Source organism: Falco biarmicus, chromosome 14 (genome assembly GCF_023638135.1).
Source record: "Falco biarmicus isolate bFalBia1 chromosome 14, bFalBia1.pri, whole genome shotgun sequence".
In the NCBI taxonomy this organism is placed as follows: Eukaryota; Metazoa; Chordata; class Aves; order Falconiformes; family Falconidae; genus Falco; species Falco biarmicus.
The window spans coordinates 8,353,612-8,375,420 of NC_079301.1; the positions used below are offsets into that span (position 1 = coordinate 8,353,612).

The window sequence follows — 21,809 nt, forward strand, 5'->3', positions numbered from 1 at the left end:
TATACCCTGCTGCAGCATGTGTCACAGCAACATGATAGCAGAAGCGTGGATTAAAGAGGGCTCTTTCCTACAACAAGAATTTTTGTATTAACACCTCACAGAGTTACAGCTAAGTAGCCCACACCTTTGGAGGATTTAAAGACAGCATCAGTCATGACATGTCTCCAGACCTGTTCTGCCCTCCCCAATGAAGCGCATCTACCTCACTTTCTAAACATCCTGGGAAAACACTAGGAAACAACTCCAAGACATATGATGAAGATTTCAAACACCCGTTCTGAAAACAAAGCAAAATGTACTGCAAAGGAGCCCCACATGAAAGCCTGCTTAAATTGCCATTATTCATGGATTCAGAGATGCATCACAGAAAACTCAGCCTCAGGAAGGGCCCCTGTGAAGTGCACCATTATCTGGGTTTTGTTAAAAAAAAAAAGTGTTCCTGAGGCAGAATTTAAACTGCCCTGAAGTGAACATGCATCCTCTACTGTATTTAATTTAAAAAGGAAGTATGGAGGATCAGAGCAATAGGCTCCTTTTTTCTTAGGAGAGGCCTTACACTTGCCAAAACTGTTTGGGGGAATAGACTTATTAAATAAGCACACCCAAGCGACCCCTGCTGTAAGCATCTTGTTCAACAAAAAATAAAAATCAAATCCATTTTTAGGAGTCTTGCTAATCTTTATCATCTATCCAAGCTCATAACACAGACCCCACTTTACCCCCTCCAAAATTAGAAAAAAGTACTGCAAATATGAATTCCCATCAGTCTACTGAGACTATAATGGCCTCAGGCTGTTTATGATATTATGCAAATTCACTGAACTAGCATAGCATAATCAAGACATCTGTTCCTATTCTACCACCCCCAAACATTTTACTTCCTCTGTGAAACTTAATTTATTTGGGAGTTTAAATAATCAGCATGATATTTTTCCACTGATAAATATTTTCTTCTCTCTCATGATAATATCTAAATGACAGCAGGGAGACTGAAGCACATTTTGTTTAGAAATAAGATTTCCTCATAGAAATACTACACTCAGTTGTTATCAAATGCATTACATTTAATTTGATAAAATTCTACTTTAGTTGAAACCAAGTCATGTTTTATTCATTCTGGGCTTTTGCAGGGCTTTTTCACCTTAAAAAAATATTTATAACCTTCTCCTCAACTTTTGTCAAGATCGTTTGTCACAAGATAGCTTCATGTACCCAAAGTTGCAACCAAGAAAAACAGTAGACTTGCAGAAGGAAGTTTCTGCTCCCTTTCTTCACTGACCTAATTCTCACAAAATGTCTAAGAGCTATGAGAAAACAAAAGGCAGGAGAGCTATCATCCTTCCCAAGCACAACAGTATTGACCATAGTATGATATACACTACAGTCATATCCAAAACTGGACACTACCTAAATTTATACAAGATTATTACCAGTTTAAGAGAATCTCTGCATCATTCTCACCCAGAAGCATAATAAACATCTACTGTTTAGTATAGCCATTTACTTAAGAAAAAAACCCACACCTAAATTATATTTCTTCTGTCCTTTTCCATAACATGGTTACAAGAAAACACTGATACTGTAACTAAGGTAACAGAGGTTCTGCCTAAAGGGCTGCCTCCCTACTTATAAGAAGAGCACTCCAGACACTACAAGGTTACTACAAAACCATGTACTTCCTAACAAGGTGTCCATACCTATTACCAGTTAAGACAGGATCACCTGGAACATACCGAGTGCTGTGATAACAAATTGGAATTACCCCATCACTATGCCTCATGTTCTGGTGCAGCAATTCTCAAAGGCTGTGACACTACCTTGCAAGAGCTACATCACCCCTCTTAGCCCCACAGCTGATTACAAAACAAGATGCTAAGAAGCTGTGTTCTAGAGTCCTGGGCTTCAGCTCCTCAGAATTCTTTTCTTTATATTCACAGAAGGGCAATACACAAAAGGAACAGCAACTTAATAACATTAAAGAAAATAATCACACAAACAATTCATTTTTTTTGCCCACTCCTTCCCACCTAGGATTCATTTATACTTAAGAATAAAGGAAAGAAAGAGAAGAAAATACTAACCCAGGGCAAAGCAGAGCTGTAAGCAAAACGTTTGTCTTCCACTTCTCGCCTCTAAATGCTGAAGGAAAAAGTAAAAACAATTTTAAGTTCAAGACTTTTTCCAACTGTTTTGCAGTATGGCAGCAAGATGCAGATTTGTTGTCTGAGACACCTGCTCCAGATTGAGGTTTATATTAAGCCCAAAAATTCTGAATTTAACATGCTGTGTCACATTAAACACACACATGTACTTACTCTTGTACATTCTAGCAGACACATAACCAGCTGGAGTTCCCAGTAAGACCCACAATACAACTGCACAGGTCATCAAAGCACCACGGTTGGCAGGAGAAAGAAAACCAAGGCAAGCTAGGACTAAAGAGACGAAAAGATTTAGTCATTTGTGGGCACATCAAAATTCCCTATTAACACATATGAACAGGTTTATCCCTTTCACTACCAGATATTTAAATTAAAACTACCAAAGTTTTATGTGCATAAGATCTCATACAGCCCTATCACATGATCATACTCCCAATGTCATTTTTTCATTCAAAATAATGTATTATTTATTTCCACCTCATCTTTTAAACAGAAAGTTTCTCGAGAGCAAAAGACGGAAAAATAAAACGCCACACAGAGATAAATAATGAATCTGAACCAAACTTCAGCCTGAAAAACTGTGCTTCCAAAATCTTACAGTCCTCCTGTAAACATACGTGGTCAATACTTACGCATGCTAAGTAACAACAGAAGTTTAATATGTGGCATAAAGGATACCCGAGGACAGCAGGTCTGAAGAAACCAAGAACTTCAACAGCACTAAGGGTTTTTTTGTTGTGCAGGGAAGTTGTTAGGGGTTTGGGGTTGGGGTTTTTTTGGGGGGTGGGGAGCAGAGGGGGGAATATTTGTTTATTGGGCTTTTTTAAGGTAGAAGTAAGTGTGAAGACGTAAGATCTTAGGAGGTATGAGTCACTTGCTTGAAATTCCACAAAAGACTCTCAGCCGCTATGATGGACAACACTCCAGTCAAGAATGCACTAACTTGAAAATAAGCCTCTTTTATTAAAGAAGGCTGCCCGTGCCCAAACTAATTGTAGAGGCCAGCCTGGAGATATTCTCAGAAAAGGAGTCCATCAGTGACCTCTAGTAGGGAGTTTTGTTTTTTAACAGAAAAAGGACTCCCACTGTCTAATTTCTTTCTACGCTACAGGAAACTATCACAGTTAAGTAAGTTACAAAGAGTTGTGATCAACACTGAAAGACAAGCACATCAAGAAAATTCTAATAATCTTACAGCAACACGTAACGAATAGAAATGAAGCAGCTCCTCTATGAAAGACCAAAAAGTCTGAATAAAACCTGGAGAGCAGAAATCAGAAAAAAAACCTTCCTTTGTAATAAGTATCAGTATACTTCCCAATTCTGCTGTACAGTAAGAAAATGAATTGTCATATACTTTATAGATAACATATAATAAACCATCAACCTGCGACAGGTTACATCATCGCATGTATATATAGCTATTTATGGTAGGCTCTCATATATCTCAGTTTTGTGTCAGTATTATTTCATTGGCATTCATTCTTGCTCTTATTTCTGCATGGCTGCAGACTGTTGTGTCAAACGTATTAGACAGAAAGTGTTCCGAGAACATTACAGCTTTGATTAGGTGTCTTGCACTACTGGATCCTTAGATAATTTACATCATGACAAACTGCTTCTGTTTAACAGTGTTACTAAAACTACCTAGATTAAGGTTAATTAATAGTACTACTATATATAGTGTATTAACAGCACTAATATTTTATTTTACTAACGGATGGACTTCATTTCCAAAAGAAGGCTTCTATCACCTTTAATAATATATTGCACCACAAATATCACCTTAATAAAGTTACTTACATAAAGTAATAAATGTCATAATGAAAATTTGCGTTCCTTGGCCCAAAAAGACAGAGAGTAACATTCCCTTCCTTGGAGGTCTAAATACATCTCCATGAACCAGCTTCCAGCCAAATTCCTCTTGGGCATCTTCCTGTATAAAATCAACAAAGTCTTTAGCAAAGATACATAATGCAGTAGTGAATTAACACAAACAAGATGTAAAATATACATTTAAAGTTTGATTGGCTTCCAGTTTAGATCCAAAGACTGACTAACTGCATCCAATGAATCACTCATTGATTTTATAACCCCCTAATGGTTCAGTGAAAGAAAAAGGCAGGATTTTTCAAGAAAATCTTCATCTCAAAGCAAAAAAAACCAAAACGTTATATGGTTTGGCTAATTACATCATTCTAAATTTAAACAAAAACAGCATTCAATTTAATTTAATTCAGATTATAGCATTGCAACGTACTTCAAGCATTTATCTTTTTTGCTTCCACTACAAAGAACATCAGTCTCAATGACAACATTGGAAAAGAATAAAATAGTCTCTGTACTCCAGAAGGAAGTTTGCTCCCTAGAATCACTGGGGGCAAGTACCAACAATCTTTATCCCACTGCCAGAGGTGAATGGATGGGTGGCACGGGAGGGATCTCAGTCCAGCAGCTCTAAGGAACCACTGCTGAAGAATAAAACTTTTAAATAAAGTCACTCGCACATCTTCCCTCACAAAAAAAACCCAAACACACACCCGTGACCACAAACAGTAAACAACATGCCAAGACTACCACTCTCTTCCTCACAACGTTACAAACTACACGTTCAATTCAACCTAGGAGTACCGAGTTTAGTTTAATGAACTTCTTACCCCTAGAATTACAGTACACAAAAAAATAAGGCAAGAAAGAATAAAGACCAAACTGGCCACTGACATAACAGCATCTTAACTTGTGACAGATTAAGTAATTTTTTATTTATTTTTTTTTTAGCAAAAGATTTCATTTGCTGGCTAGAATTTACTCTCAGAAGTCTGATATACTAATACAAAAACTGAAAACTATTAAACTAATATAAAATTTGATTAAAAAAACCCAAACAAACAAAAAACCCCAGACTGTGCCTGCAAAGACAATTATACCAGGTATCTAGGTATAATTTCAATACACCAGCACTCTTCCAGTAAAGGAAGGTTTGCTTGGTTAAAAAAGCATAAAGTTCAGATTTTTCTGAACTTGAACTAATTGTGACAATGAGAAAATTGTCAAAGTAAGACAGAAGAAAAGATTTTCCCTAGGTAGTTGTGAAGAATGAAAGAATTTAAAAGGTTACCATCTGAAGCAAATCTTTATCCGTTTTCAAAATGGTGAACACTAAGCAGAAGTAAATGCTTAGTACTTTAGTTCCTGACAGAACAAGGAAAGCGTTGTACAAATTTGGAATGGCTGGTATTGGATTTCTTATCAACACCTAATCTGGCAAATGCACTCAAAACACACCCTCTGGTTCTAACACAAACTTTAAAACATACAGCTACATAGTAAGTATCTTTGTTTAAGAAAAAATAGACAGAAAACAAGCTTGGCAGATCGAGACCCCTGATTTATCTTTTACGGGCCTATGGGCCACAGTGTTTGTCTCAAAGCCTGATTTTTAATAAAACTCTTCTATTACAGGCCAATTAGCTATGAGACAAAGTATTTTCCAGACTTTTGTTTAAAGAAATCAGTAGTATTTTATATTGCTAACCTTTAACGTTCAAAGGACAAGAACTGTACAACTAATCCAAGTAGGAAGCTATACTTTATAGTTACAAAAAAATACTTCAGGAAAAACTAAAAATACGCTTATGATTCTTGGCCAATATTTTAAAATTTAGCCTAATTTTTAGCAAAGTGCAGTAATCCTCATCTTACCCATAAGTTTAGCCTAGTTCTCAAAATACTCTAACAAAGATCTAAGTCCTCTACACTCAAGCAGTCATGGTCAAAAATTAAACAAACAAACAAAAACAAAACAAAAAAAAAAGAGACTAGTTTTACCTTTCACTGTTGAAAATATATTGACATGAATTCTCTGCAGCTCAGGAATCTTCTCGTAGTCCTAACACCCTAGAAGTAATCTAATGATTTCTAAACACTTCATTAATTAAAGTATGACTCACTAAATCTACATCTTGCTAAAAGGTATTAGCTGAACATTAAATGCATATACTTAGACCACAACTACTGGCTTGTGCATTGATCTCTTTTCAAGTAGAAGCACCAGCATTCCCTAAGTGTGAGATATTAACTTGCTTCACTGCAGCTTCCTCAGCCCAGGTCTTCTTCTGCACAATTACTTCACATCTTTTTAAATCAGTTCCTTGAAGTGCAAACAGGTCTTTAAGTGTCTTACAACTGGCAAGAAAATAAAAAAAGTGTGGTTTTCTGAAAGTCACACCTATCCCTGCTGTTAGCCATAAAAATGAACCAAGCTTCTACAGGTCATGTTCTTCAGCACGTTAAGAATGACCAATAAGGATAACACAGTATAAGATATTGAACATAATTTAATTGAAAGATCAAACAGGAGCTTCGCAAAAACGATCAGTTATAAGATGTGCAAAAATTCCTCCACTTTACTGAATTTGCATTAACAAAAGATATTAAATATCAAAACCACATAGAAGAATAAAATACTTTCAGATGGATGTTTTAGTTTCAATATGAAACGTTTTTGTGCATTTTAAAGTATTTCTTTATCCAGACAGATAGCAACAACAGTGAAAATTCAAGCCTTTCTAGTATCTGACATTATTTTTCATCTTTGGCTTGCAGATACCACTTTTACCAATGACAAAGAGTAATTTTTACTCGGCCTTTCACTCACAGTCTACTTACTGGTCAAGTCTTTAACGCACAGTCAGTTATATTCTCTTCCACCAAGGCAGCAAGCCACTGTAGAGGCCTGCCCCCTTCCCATTTTAAGAGGCACGTATTTCAAAAAAACTTCCAACAGGTTCAGTCAGATGGCAACAAGCTTCAGTCACTACCTTAAGTTAGACAAACCAGGCTCTGTTTGACAGTGATCACCAGGAGAATTGTATTTAAAAAAACCTCACAACGTAATTTACACACACACACAAAGTAGTTCTAACACAATTAGAGATCGTAAGTTGTCTTGCACATAAACTGCAATATTAGAATTTCCTAACTGCAGACAAAGTATATGATTTCATCACACTTTCTAGCCACAGACAAAAGGCAACATCAATTTGTATTAGTCTATCTTAATCAATCTCTCCCCTAACATTTAGCAAAACTACTGATATTCACACTGATTTCACTCCATTATTAGTCGTTGGTTTAATTTTTGATCCTTTTGCAATAATCATCTGTCATCGGGGTTTTTAAAAAAAACACTTTGCTTTATGAAGTTGCATAGCATCACACTTCTCATGAAATTTAGACCACAAACTTTCCTAACTTCACAAGTCACATGCTAACACACTTCCTTTCTGGACAAGGCACGCTACAAACTACTATAACGAAACACCACCTTGGAATCTGAAAAATTGCAGCAACTGAGCTTCCTAACACAGCTTCATTACAGTGGGGGGACAATACCTGTCTGCAGCACTTTTAAGCCTGATCTCCTAACAAGGGAAAAAAACAGTGATCAAAAATAACTGTTCTCCTCACAAGTTTGGTTGTTCAGACTATAAAATGCAGTTTTAGACAAATATTTAGACAAAATAGGCCAAAGTGGGTAGCAAGTCTTTGCTTCTGCATTACAAATGTCACTGCAACAGACACAGTGCAGGTCCTTTCCACTAAGGCTACATAACATTACTTAAAACAGGGCTGCGTTGACAAGGAATCTTACATATAATCCTAGGTGGCACAGAATCACTCAACAGATGATGATGGAAGGGACCTCTGGAAGTCATCTTGTCCAACTCCCCTGCTCAAGCACGGCCACGTACAGCAGGTTACCCAGAACCATGTCCGTATCTCCAAGGATGGAAATTCCCTAAATAAAACACTGGCTGCTTAGGTCAGCGTCATACCACCAGCTACATGACCTGACTGACTGCACAATGCAACCATACGACTCTGGAGAAACCGCCGCATCTTGCTGGTGAACCAGCACCAGAACACTTCTCAATGTCTGCACTGTGTCTTGTGGCTGTTGGCACTGTGAAAGTATTTATCAAAAAAAGAGGCTTTCCTTGGTTAAGGCCTTGGAACAAAGGGACTTGCATTTCAAATACAAGTTTTTTCACTACCAAAAAGTTTCTGTGAATCACTCCACATACTTCTAAAATCTGAAGTATGTCCTCGCACATTACAAGTTCATTGAACGATGCTAGAAAAGTACGACTGTCACATCTGCCCATGTATTCCTGCTTTAGAAAAGCTGAACTAGCAATAAAGCTATTTTTAACCCCCACATATATTAGCATGTATCAGATTCTTGGTATTTACACATCTCTTTAGACTGATTCAAAACTAATTGGTAGACAGCACTATTACCAGAAAAATGTGCTCATGTGGAAGCTGTAAATCTTACTCACAGAAGAGTCAATCTGGTTGTATCTTGCAATATCTTTATGAAGAGTCCTCAGAATGATCATAGCCACCATGCCAGATAAGAAGAGAACAATTACGAGGGAATTCATTATACTGCAGATAAAGAAGAAGTCAAACTTTCAATCCATATTCAGGTTTCAGGACACTCACGCCAATGCATACCACATACATGTACAGCTCAAATCTGAGGAATAAATAAAGTCTGAATATCTACAGTTAAAGTAATTCAGACCTTTTAGTATTTTCCCACCCAGAGACAGTAGACTGTTTTAAATTGTGTACATATATGACTTCTTAGGAGAAAGAAGTGAGAACAATATTCCATAATATATTGTTAATTCTCAAAACAGTTACATACTGCTTTTATTTTCCCCTTACATAGCTAAGAAGTGATTTCTCTAGTGAAACAGCTACAGCTCTTAAAGCAGACTTTGTCAAGACTTTATAACTATCAACTAATGAAATCTATATCATGCCATTTAATATTTTGTAGAGACATATTTAACCAGATTAGCCTTTTCAAACATTTTATATTGCAAAACATTAACATTTCAACATAAATTACATACTTGATATCATTTCCATGGTACAGAGGGAAATATATAAGAGCTTTTCATATACTTTTTACTCACAAAAACAGCCCTTCTTTTTACTGTAAGCAGCTGCCGAGTACAAAACACGCAGTACACATATGTACCTCTCACTTGGCAGAGAAAGCCAGACAGTAACAACAGGAACACTGCAGAGCAGCAATGTGTCAAAAGTTCTACAGAATGGAGATGATAAAATAAAACGATGGAAGCTGCTTTTCTTTTGTACACTAACAGTGCATTCCTTTGGTGAAATGCAATACTGCAGTTGCTCCCAAGAGATGGAAGACTGATAAAAGTTACTTCACATATGAAAACAAGAACATTTTCTTGCCTGAAAACTAACAGACTTTGTTCTACCACAGCTGAAGTTATACATTCCTAGCAGCACAAATAAGAAATCTCTGTGCTCCCCTACAGGGTTATTCACTGAAAGAATGCAAATCTTACCTAAACCACTGGATGTTTGTATGTGGCATTGACTCCAAAATGTAGTCCCATCTGGAAGCCCACTTAATATTATTCTTTTCCTATAAAGAAATTAAACGGCAATTAACAGAAACAAGTACAAGTTTGGTGCGGTCTCTGAGAAGGAATAAGCACATCAAATCTCCTCCACAAACCTTCCATTCAGCATTAATACCTAAGCTTGGTACCGACCCTGGATGTTAAATCTCCCTCTTGCATTAATTCATCTCTTGAGTCTCTCAAGGAATATCTTGTTCACCAAAATCTCCTATCCACATCTTCCACCCTCAACTGCAGCTTCTCTAAGCCTCATCTTTCCCTAATTTGGTACGTAGCTGCCTGCAGCTGCCAAACACATGCTAAAAACCAATCATGCCATCACTACAAGATACTCCCAGTATAGCACACTGATACTGAAACTTCAACTTTGTTAAACATACTCTATGAATATGTTTCTAGTTTCCCCTGGAATTTTTCTCTCTTGCCATCTTTAATGTATTTAGCACAGGCTTCTTTGCTCCCTGTCATAATGCTGTCTGATACAGACTACTTTCCACTCTGATTCCTGGCAGACAACTTTCATTTCCAGATACCCCTCTGAAGGATTTAAGAGGAAATCATTCAACAACTTTCACCTTTGAAAGACACTTCCATTCCCTTCTATCTCCTCCTCTAAACACTTCATGTGAAAGCTGTACAAGTGATGGTTCTCTCTGATCCCCAAGCCTTGCTCTCTACAGCTTCTCTCATGAGATGTACACCTGCTGCCCCGTTAACAAATTTTGTCTCCTCACTGGCATGAAGTCCTGCTGAACTTCTCCATTTATTCACCAGGTGGTAAGTTTGTACAGATAATTCTCAAAATTTAGACCATGTCTCCAGCCTAGAATTTTTTAGTTCCGATTCATGTTTTGGCTCAAGAACATGTAACAATGAAGAAATGCACCAACGAGGTAGTCGAAATGCCGTAAGTTGTTCTTTATCAGCCCAATCAGTAGTTCACAGGTAGTTGGGACAGTTTCAGAAGTGTGGTTCTAAAGCTTGTTACTTGAGTACCAACCTGCTCACATGCCTACATTTTTGTGTACTTGTGTATTAAACATTAGAGGCACAAACATGTATACTTTCCACATACACAGAGCTGAATACCTCACCCATTTCAATGAATTAAAGCAGACAATGTAGCTTTTTATCAGAAGTCAGCTGCCATACTGGAAAGGACAATGAAACAGTTACGCATTTTACTAGTTTACATATTTGGGCTTACTGAAACTAATGTTCTCCTATTTAAAGATACTGTGAAACACTGATAACTGCTCCCCTTTTAAGTTCTGTTGAAACTAGTAATGAAAAGTAAAACATAGCAGGTATTATTTCAAGTGCAGGGTCCCAGGCAGCGGAGAAAGCAAGCAGGGCTGAAGGGCCCGTGACCGAGATGTGCCCAGTGCCAGCCGGCAGCACAGGGCCCACGGCAGCTGCTCCCCACCCATGGGACAGGGAGCGGGGACCTGGAAGCCCCACGGGTGACACAGCACCGCTCACGCTGCAACTCCAAATGGCAATCCATCCTCATTTGAACACCAATGTTAAAAGACAGGAGGCTCATTCATGTAGTAAAACTGGAGAGTCTGAGGAGGACTGGGTGTCTCAAGGGAAAAGTAACGGGATATAGAGCCTCACACCTCCGGGTCACTGGTTCAAATCAAATTCAATTTGGTAGAATAAAAGTTGTTATCGTATGACAGCTGCTTGACTGCCTATACAAAATAAGCTGGTGGTCTCAAGCCAAATCCAGTAAGATTGGTGCGTTACATCAGAAAAACAACCATGCTTTTGGGACAGACTGGGACCAAAGTACCAAGGTTTGAAGCAGCTTGAATCAAATCTTTCGCATCCCCCACGGAGGCTCACTTTCCATGCTGGGGTAAAGACCCAGTTGCGAGAAAGTCTAGTTTCCTCCTAAGTCATAATAGGCTGAATAAAGCATGAGAGTATTAGTAGACATTAGAGTATTGACTCTGAAAGGCCACCTACTTGAAAAAAAGCTAGTGAATAAAAACAATGGAAAATGAGACAACACCTGCAACTTCACTACAAAAAAAAAGAGCTTTAAATATTGATCTTTAGCATATTGTAACACAAAAGTGCCTCCAAATATAATACAAACCTTTCTTCAACACAAGACTTTCAGTATCCTGACTGAACTGAAAAAAATAGAGCATACCTCAAGGAAGACAACTCTTGCAGTTATTCAACCTACTACCTCTATTTCTATTAGTAATAAAACAGGGCAAAAAAAAAAAGCACCTTTATTTATACATTCCAAGTGTCAAACTACATTAATAGAAAAGTAAGAGATTTTGGGGAAAGTGCTTCACAAGACCATCCTTATGGAATTTACACTGCTTTAATCCAGTTATGACTATTAGCAAATTATCCAATTGTCTTGATTTCATTCTTTTGGGGAATTACATATTCATGTAACAGATTCAATACTTACTTCAAATGTCACAGAGTAAGTGTAGATCAAATTCAGTTTGTTGGTGAATTCTCCAGGAATCTCCATAGGTGGACCTTCACAACTTAAGTTGTTCTCATCTGTATGTTTGTAGCTAAGGGGAGGAAGAAAAAAAAGTCAAATATAATTGCATATGCTCTACAGGATGAATTTTCACAAATTCTTTTCTGAAATAAAAACTTGCTTTAATTACTTAAAAGAAAAAAAAAACCACCAAACCACAAACCAACAAGGAGAGCTGTGTATATAATTTTGTACCAGCTATTCAAGTTCTTTGAGAATCTGTTTCCTGTTCTATCAAAAGTCAAAGATGTTAAAATATATTTTTATTAACACTTATGTTTGCAGCTAGAGATAATAAGAGATAAATAAAATCACATATACAATTAGGTATCATTATTCAGAATTTTTCTAACAGCCTTAAAGCCACACCAGAACTGAATACTATTTTTCACAAGCAAGAGCTAAAAAATCCACAGAAAGCACCCTAGTGATTTGGATCTTGGATCACTATCCTATATTCAATTAATATCTGTTCACACTTCTAGGTATTTGAGAACATTATAGGTAAAGTTGTTTGCAAAGTGTATGGGAAATGAGAAGCACAGATCTCTAAAGGTCATGAGATGTGGTGTCACCCTACCCAACCTTCTGCAATCATCAAAATGAAGTCCTAGCCCTAAGCTAAAGCACTGCATGGTTAACCGGGTTGCAGTCTGGAGATCTTTACCTGGTAAGATTGTAAGTTTTAACATAAAATATCCCTTTTCTGCCATCATTCCTCTCTTTCCCGTTTTAACAACACTGTGTTACTGGTGAGGGACTCAGCCTCACTGTGTGATCGTCAGTAAGGAAGACTGAGAATTTCTTAGCAATTTCCCACAGGTTCTCACCTTCCCTCAAGTTTCATAAGGAAAAGGGTGTTTATTTTATTTTGGTAGATTTGGAAGTGTCTTTTTTTTTAATTACTATTATCTTTTTTTTTTTAATTACTATTATCTTTTTTTTTTTTTTTTACCCTACATAAACTTCAAATACATAAACCCTTCCCTGTAGTATCTTAGAAATACTGCAGCTATAGAAGCACAGTGTCAAAGAAACCTTAAAGTTTGCTTGAATTTACTCCTGTGAACCTCCTCTAACACTGGAAAATAGCTTCCCTCTCACAGCCTCTTGGCCAAGTTGTATATACCCAATTTAGGTAATTCTACTTTACACGCATTATTGTATGTCAACAACTAAATCAAGCCACAAGGTAGCAAAAACCTTCATGAGCCTTTCAGGGTTCTCCAACCCTGGTGCTCCAACCACAAACACTCCCCATCTCAGGAGAGCAAGGCTGAAGCAAAGCAGCAAGCGAACCACCAGGTCAGAGACTGACAGAACTGAGGTTATGTGCAACCTAACTGTGCCCCCTTGTGGTCTGCACTACTAGTGAAAAGACAAATTCCCAATTTTCAACCACTCTGTATGCTATTGATAAAGCGTTAATCAGGAATGGAAAAGACTGGTAGAATCTTCTTGCCACTACCTCGGAGCATATGTAAACGGAAGGAAAAAACTTGCATAGCAAGTATAATTCACTAAAAACACACTGTACCATTGCAACAGAAAAAAACAGTATACCCGAGTCATATTGTACCATACATGACTGTATGACTCGCAAAACTGGAGGAGTGTAATTTAAGAACGTACTTAACTCTGTATAAAAAAGAGCTTAGCTAAAAAAACCAACACAACTTGCTTTGATATTTTATAAACAGATTGTAGTTTTCAAATACAGGTAAGTATGAACCAAGCATGAACAAACTGACAAGAGGCCAAAGCAATTGCTTCAGTCTGTTTCTGACCTCTGAATTGTTGCATCTCCTCCCCGACCAACACAGAAACTACTGTTCGAGAAAGTCTTAGGAAATCGGTTGTCATCTTCTGCTGTTCTGAATATCAGTACTAACCTGATATTTTACCTGTACTTTAGTATCTGAACTAACACAGGAAAAAGTACACCTGTACAAGTACTGTACACTCATACAAAGTACAACTGGGACACAATGCAGCAACGGTAAGAGAGATGACATGGGAAACTTTCTCAGTTAAAGGATGTTTCTCAGTGTATCTGAAAACATGTATTTTAAAAGAAAGTAATGCACACCCAGATGCAAATCAATAAACACATGAAAAAGCTTCTGTTGTTTGTGTCAGGTTCTAGGAGTCTGCATAAACAGTTTTCCCATCAGGAGAGACTCTGGGGAACATTTTTAAAAGCAACGTTAAGGTCGTGGAACTGCTCTCTTTGTAATAGTTCCAGCCACGAACCAGTATACTGAGAGTTTTATCAGAAGTCAAAGTAACCAGTTCCTCAGAACTTACGGACACCAAGTATCATTTCTAAGTTTACAACTACTATTAGGACTCCCTAGTACTACAGCTTGCTGCTTTAATACACATTACCTTTGCGGTCTCAGTCTTGCCATCACCAGTCTCGCACCAGGCCAGTTTTCATCCTTCCCACTATGGTACATGATCGTTATGTCAACGTGGTTGAAGAGGTAGAAAGTGTTCTTCTTGTTAAACTCTGACTACAAAATACCATCAACAGATTGAGAAACTTCTCCAACAAAGAGGGCATAAGCAGTCAAGAACTTTAAAATGAGACCACTGTCCAATGAAGGAGCAAGAAAGGAGGGGGAATACTTCAATATTTACTTTTAATACACCTGTATAAAATATTTATATATTTTTCTATGTATTATATAAATACAAATGTATATAATAAAGCATCACATCTGTGTTACTAGGAAAACTTAAATGCATTTGACACCATTTTTGTATTTACCACACAAGGCTGCCAAAACAAGTTTGAAGAAGTATATATTCAAGGTACAAGTAATTCAGATTCACCATTTCTCCCTGCCCCCTCCTCCCAAAATTTTCCTGGTAGACATTCCGGCTACCAAAGCTTACAAACCAGGTTCTGCTTAAAAAAAAAACTTTCAGTAGCTATTCTGCTTTGTCATTCCTATCCTTTCAGAATCTGGAATTATGAAAAACTATATAAAGCTCAGATGACACCAGAGTCAATTAAGTTGGCTTGGATTTTCTTTTCTCCTCGACACTGTCATTGTTAAAAAAAACCTTGATTTGTATTAGGGGACCAGGATAACAGACTGCTCATTGAGTTTCCAAGTAAAATAATTCCTCAATTTATTGTGTATATTAGCCATTTTCCAATTGCCATACAACCTCATCCCTTGCCCCCCCACCCCCAGCAAAATATGAAGGTGTCCTGCATTAAATTTATCTGGATTGCTCTTCTTTCACTATGATCAAGATTCCCATCGGGAGAAGACTAGAACCATACCTGTGCCATACTATAACCCTATCTTTAGCTACCTGTTTCCTCCTTTTCCAAAGCAGCAATTGAAGCAATAATATAGCTCACCAGCTGCATAAGTGTGAGGATGAACTGTAGTTCTGCCATTGCATGATGCCCCCATTTTTAAAGATAATTATGTCTGCTGGAATAGGTATTTGGGTATACATCTGAAAGATGACATTCCCCAACTCAGCCCAGAGGTTACACTTGTACCCACTGTGCTACATTCTTATTTGCCCATGTAACAATCACCCCTCTAGCATGGTGCCATGCAACATTCGCATCCCAATTAGAAGTCACAGACTAAAACTGACACTGGGTATGACAGCTACACTGGCAGAGCATCCACGCCACAGCTAGCATACATAATTTGCACAGCACTTCATAGATACGCAGTACAAGCTCCTTATGCACTCACTAGGGAATTCAACATTGATGCTGATGTACAAAAGCCTCCCCATAAAAAAAAACAACAAACATCAACTTCTCATTCAAGTTGCTGACTTTGCTGCAACTGCTTTCTGTGTATCAGATAGCTTCCAACACAACATACACTAGTATCAATTTCACATAAAACAACCTCACTTAAAGTAAGCAAGTTGAACACCCAACTGGAACAAGTTACTCAATTCACAGACCATTTTTAATACTCTAGGGAGCCTCAGGACTTCCAGCCTACCAAGCTGGAAGGTAACTGCAGAGTAAACTGAACATGCATGGTAATGCATCACTTCCAAGAAGCACCAGACCTGCTGAATACAAATAAATTGACTGCACTGCAAAAGAACACTAAGTCATATGGCAGAGCAGAGACATAGCACAAATGCTCCCCCCTCACTGAGAGGAGTGTGCTACCTCACCCCAAGACAGATAAAACTGTATCGCTATTATCTGTAACTGTACTAGTTCACCATGGAACTCCCAGGATGACTGACACATTTCAAGTTGTTGTCAATATAATTCTTTCCTTGTCACAGCTGTGTTTGTTATCTTCCAGCCATCTGGGAAAACCTCGACACATTTAACTTGTAAACTGTGCTAGACGTAACTTTTGCAACTAGAGCACAGCTCTCATTTCTAGGTCTTCACTAGAAAGCTTCTATCTGAAATGGGTAAAAGAAAGTCTTGCATGCAAATACGACAAAGAATGAATAGGTACAAGGACGGATACACATGAAATTTCAGAACAACCCCCTCAATTTTCTAAGGCTTTTAGACACAAATACAGTTGGTTTACATCTCTACCTATATTGCTCAAAAGATATATGAACTTTTTTTTTTGGACAATCGTACCAGCAAGACACCGCATACAGAAGCAGCACTCCATGTTGTCAACGCCCATGTCTGAACATTAACCATGTTTACAAGGCTATCTGTTCTTTCTCAGGAAAAGAAAACTTAAAATTAAAATTGTAAATGAAATTATGTCTGCTATACTAACAAAAGAAATTCCACCACTTACATTTATAACACAAGCATCTTTAACTCTACCATCTGGAGTAACAAAACATCCTATCGGAAATCCTGGATTACAGTACTTTTGTCCATCTTCCACATCATAGCACCACGTTACAGGCATGTTATCGATAATCCTAGACAGAAATCATCAAAGAACACGTCCTCAGCAAGGGATGCACCTTATTTCACATTGATATTTAACATTCATGTAACACACAGTTTTCAGTACTGCCCACAAGATGCACAGTAGAGGACAACTATCACATTGAAGGAAGAAAGCAACCACTTAGAACATAAATAACAATGTAAAAAAGCAGCAAAAAACCCCACCAATCTCAAGCACACAGCTTACCAGTGATGCTGATAATTCAGCTGCATTCCTTTCTTCAAAAAAGCCAGTTTGCTTTTATCCGCACTGTTTCCTGGGTCATATGATCTTGTGCAAACTTTCTTGCATGTTTCTTGCTTTTTGAAAGTGAACTGATTAAAAAAAACACACAAAAAGAGTAATTTCAGTTTTGCTTCAAAAATCCAAAGAGGATTTTTTTTAAGTAAAGCTGACTTTTTTGAGATACTTCACTTCCTTGCTATTAGAAGTTTCTAAAGCCAGAATTTCCCATATAACAGTTTTAACTTAAATGTCAAGATTTATGTATATCCAGCACCAGTAATCCCCTTGAATATTGCTCAAATTAATTCTCTTCAGATAAATTCTAGCCCAGATAAACCTTGAGGACTGTGCAACCTGCCCAAGGTGGACCTGCTTTAGCAGGGGGTTGAACTACATAATCTCCAGAGGTCCCTTCCAACCCTGACCATTCTGTGGTTCAGTGACTGAAACTTAAAAATTAGTAAAAAAGTTATTTTTTTCTTTTACCATTTTATTTTTGTAATTTCATCATCTGCTAAAACAGGATTAACTACACCCTTTTTGAATGTTTCACATTAATTTTAACTGCGTTTCCCCACCATGACTAAGTTATTAGACAAGGCTGCCAAAAATGCAACAAGTTGCACAGGATCTAAAGTCCGAGTGCAGACACCACCTAACACAAATGTGCTCGCATCTGTGTATCAGACTTCTAGTCTAACCCAGTTAGGATTTACCTGTTTGTGAGCTAACATACTTAAAATGTGACTTAAAATTCTAACATTATCAAGGCCTAAGTGCTAACCAGTAACAGCAATTTCTAATTCCTGCAGCATGCAGCCATTTCAAACAAGTGATTGTTATAATAATCTGTTCCATGGGTATCCAGCCCAAATGGTCCATCATGCTACATATTCAAAAGCTTCTTGTGGCCAGCAGCCATAAGACTTAAAATTACATTAGCTCAGAGCTTCAAAGAAAAAGAGACTTCTAGGAACAGTTTACACAAGGGAAGAGGCATCACCTCCTTAACAGTCCTATGAAAAGGTGTGACTAGGTCCCTAATGGCTGAGCTGCAGTAGACTCATAAACTCTACTGCCTCTTTTTCTCACAGGTATTTGGATTATCTAGCAACCCATGCATACAAACACAGCCCAGTTTCCAGTTTCACCATCAAATCCCAGTCTGGAAACTGCTTTTGAAAAGCGCATAGCTTTCAAGCATTAAGAGCCAGCATCTGACCATATCTCTTTACTGCTAATAATTTTCCCAAGCTGATTGTACAGCTTTTTTAGAGACGCTCCATTTGGTCATTGCTAATGCAGGGCATGAGACAGAAAATTATTACATACCTAATCTACAAAACACGTCCATATATTTATTTTACAGATTTCAAGTGGCATGCATCAACAATGAAAATTTGGTTTTAGACAACAGGTACTAAGTGTGTACAAACAGGGAAAAGCTGAAACTGAGCCCCAAATTCCACCTCCTACTCCAGAAGTTGCCCAATAGTACAACCAAGCATATGAAACAATTCTTGAACCACCAGTCACAGCCTCCAACATTACATTTTAAAAAATAATGACTTCAGATCACCTAACACACTATACAACCTGTACACAGCTGTTAAAGAATTGCTTAAGTTATAGTTTCTGAACTTCTCTATGACAGAGGAACAGGAAAGAACAGCGATTACTGGCTCAGCTTCCTAACTCTAATTAGCCACCCTAAGATGCCTTTGGGGTGGTTGGTGGGAGGGGTTTTGTTTTTATTACATAAACACTATAAGGCTGATATTGAAAAAAGTAAAAAAAAAAATATCACACAATCATCAAATATTCAGCTATGTCTGTATTACAGTCATTAAAATGACAGTTATCAAATTTAAACAAGATCAACTTCAAGGGATACAATAACCTTATATGGAGATGATGCTATTCTCTCCCCAAACAGCACTTGTCCAAGATTTTCTGATGGCCTCTTTTCTTCTGTATCTTGACAGAAGTCAAATCTGGAAAGAAGTGGAAAACATTACCTTTGATTTTTAATTGACATACAAGTCTAAAGATGAGCCTAAAACAATTTCTTGAGTTATGCCTTTAACATGGCAGTTTTCATGCTTCTTTTGGCAGGTCAGATACTGTTAGTAAAAATTTGAGTGCCTTTGCAAAGAAATTTGGTGTATATTACACAGAAATATATCTGCTTTGATATCTCTTTCAACCAAGATGTATCACAGCTGAAGTATCTTTAACAAAAGGTACAATGCTTGGTACAAGCACCCTTTTCAAATGGCAATCTAAAACAACAGAATGTTCCATAGTAGGAAAAAAGAAGACTATGCTACAGCCTGTCCATTTCACTTGCTAAAAGGTTTCAGAAAAACAACCGCAATCCTATCTTAAAGGAGTCTTTACAAATAGTATTTAACCAGAAATATGTTCCAAACAAGGGAAGCACTTTTAATATTGATGTGCCACAGTGCCAAACACCATTCAGCAGTTCTTTTCAACTACATACAGTCTGAAACAGCTGAATATGGGAGAGAGAACATGCCTCCTATTCTGGATATTCATTATTCAAATGTGAGTAGTAGTAGGTTGGGAGGTGCGGGGGTGGGAACCACTTATAAGTACTTTTGCTCCTTAAGTGGCCCTAAATTCATTGGCTTCCATAAAGCTGAATTAAAATAGAGACAAAATCGGCTTTTTGAGCTAGTCTCTGATCTTGCTGCTACTGTTGCACTGCACAGGATAAGACGTATACCACCTACATTTTTCTCTTTTCTGTATGCCCAAGAGCAAGAGTGCAAATCATGTTGTGTATCATTGCTTTGTAGGCCTATAAATATCTGAAAAAGCAGATAATAGTTTTCACAGACAAAAATCAAAACAAAAAACAATTAGACACAGAGCTTTGGTGGAAAAAGGAAAAAAAATAACAGTAACTCTTCTTCCAATTTCTTTTAGTTGCCAGAAACAAAGAACACAAAGCTCCTGTCTTCCCAGATTTGACTAACAGGAAGAATTTTCAACACTAATTCTAGTACTGGGCTCAAAAATACACACCCATCAGAAACCCAGCAGCCTTGCCTTTAACAATAACAGAGGACGGTCAGGAGGCACAGGTGTGGCCTTCATCCACTCCACACCCATGTATTTTGTTCCTGCCACCAAGCGCTGGATTTACTCTTCCGCCCCTACATCCAAAACACTGCTTGCAAGAAACATGCGTGCTGTATCAGGAGTTTCACTGCTGCACAGAGAACAGACTTTCCAAACGCTTCTGGAAGCCTGTTGCAACGTACTTACGCATCGTACTCGTAGGGCAGGACAGATTCAACCGAGTCCAGTCTGTTCACGAAGAGCTCGATTAACGACTGAAACAAGGAAGGGCAGGAGGAGGAAGAAGTATGAAAATACAGGCTTGTGAAAACACACGCGTGGCCGACGCCAAAGGCATAGCCAGCTGGCAAGCGCCTTTGCAAGTTCCGAGGCTATCCCACGGCGGAGTTACCACAGACCCGTGACAGGCCCCGGCCGCCGCGGCGGCGCTGGGCCGCGCCACAGCCGCCCTCCCCCGCCAGCCCCGCCGCCGCGGGGGGCGCAGCAGCGGCCAGCGACCCTCCCGGCGCTCAACGGAAAGCTCAGCGGCAAAAGGGAAAGCTTTCACCCGAAAAAAACACGGGGTGAAAGACGGAAAAGGGCGCTAGGGGTGGCTGGGCTCCCAGAGCGAAGGCTGCCGCCTGAGGGAGAACGCGCGGGCCCGCAGGCGGCAGGGCGGGGGGTACCCGGCGGTGCCCGCTCGCCGCGGGACGGGCCCGCTCCGGGCTTCCGCGACTGGGCGGGGGGGGCGCCCGAGCGGGGCCCTCCCATGAGGGCTCTCACCTTGCAGCCCTCGCTCTCCTCGCCCTCCTCACAGAAGCTGACGGGTGCCAAGCCGGGCAGGTAGAAGGCGGCGCAGAGAGGTGCCACCAGCAGCAGTCCGGCCGCCAGCAGCCTCATCTTCCAGCCTGAAGGAACCAAGGCACCATGAGCCGAGACCGCAGCCCCGAGCGCCCCGGCCAGCGCCTTGCGGAGGCCAGTAGCGGCAGCGTCACATCGCGTTGGGGCCACGGCGCCTGCGCGGTGAGGCGGTGAGGCGCTGGGCGCCATCTTGAGGCAGGGCACGCTGAGGCACGGCGGTTGTTTCCCTCACGGAGGCCGCCGTTGGCTTCGGGACGTTTGGGCGGGCTGTCGCCTCTGTCTCGCTGGGCAAGTGATTTCCCTTCTTGCCTTACACGCTCACCTCAGCCTTTTTTCCCCAAGTCCCCTGCAGTGACTTGTACCAGAACCTCTTGTCAGGTTTTAGCTTCCGGCGAAGCAGAGGAAGACTCAAATGGGATTTTACCAGCTGAGAAAATTAGGGGTGGAAATCCAAGATTTTGTATTGCAACCTTTATCTGCAATCCTGCAATTTTTAAGAATTTTATTTGATTAGTTTTTTGATGCCTGGTTCAGCAGC

At 39.1% G+C, this 21,809-nt stretch overlaps 1 protein-coding gene across 1 annotated transcript in view; it reads right to left on the minus strand.

Moving 5' to 3' along the window:
• Positions 1-21,475, minus strand: part of LOC130158708 (transmembrane 9 superfamily member 2-like) — a 33,562-nt gene extending 12,087 nt beyond the window's left edge. Inside the window, exons 1-12 of the mRNA XM_056359621.1 lie at positions 21,194-21,475; positions 20,618-20,685; positions 19,224-19,317; positions 17,285-17,412; positions 16,937-17,066; positions 14,550-14,677; positions 12,081-12,192; positions 9,563-9,642; positions 8,507-8,615; positions 3,966-4,098; positions 2,316-2,435; positions 2,082-2,139 (exon numbers count right to left, since the gene is read on the minus strand). Coding sequence (XP_056215596.1) covers positions 2,082-2,139; positions 2,316-2,435; positions 3,966-4,098; positions 8,507-8,615; positions 9,563-9,642; positions 12,081-12,192; positions 14,550-14,677; positions 16,937-17,066; positions 17,285-17,412; positions 19,224-19,317; positions 20,618-20,685; positions 21,194-21,460 — 1,427 coding nt within the window. The 5' untranslated portion in view covers positions 21,461-21,475. The remainder of the gene's footprint in view (positions 1-2,081; positions 2,140-2,315; positions 2,436-3,965; positions 4,099-8,506; positions 8,616-9,562; positions 9,643-12,080; positions 12,193-14,549; positions 14,678-16,936; positions 17,067-17,284; positions 17,413-19,223; positions 19,318-20,617; positions 20,686-21,193) is intronic.
• Between the last annotated feature and the right edge of the window lie 334 nt (positions 21,476-21,809).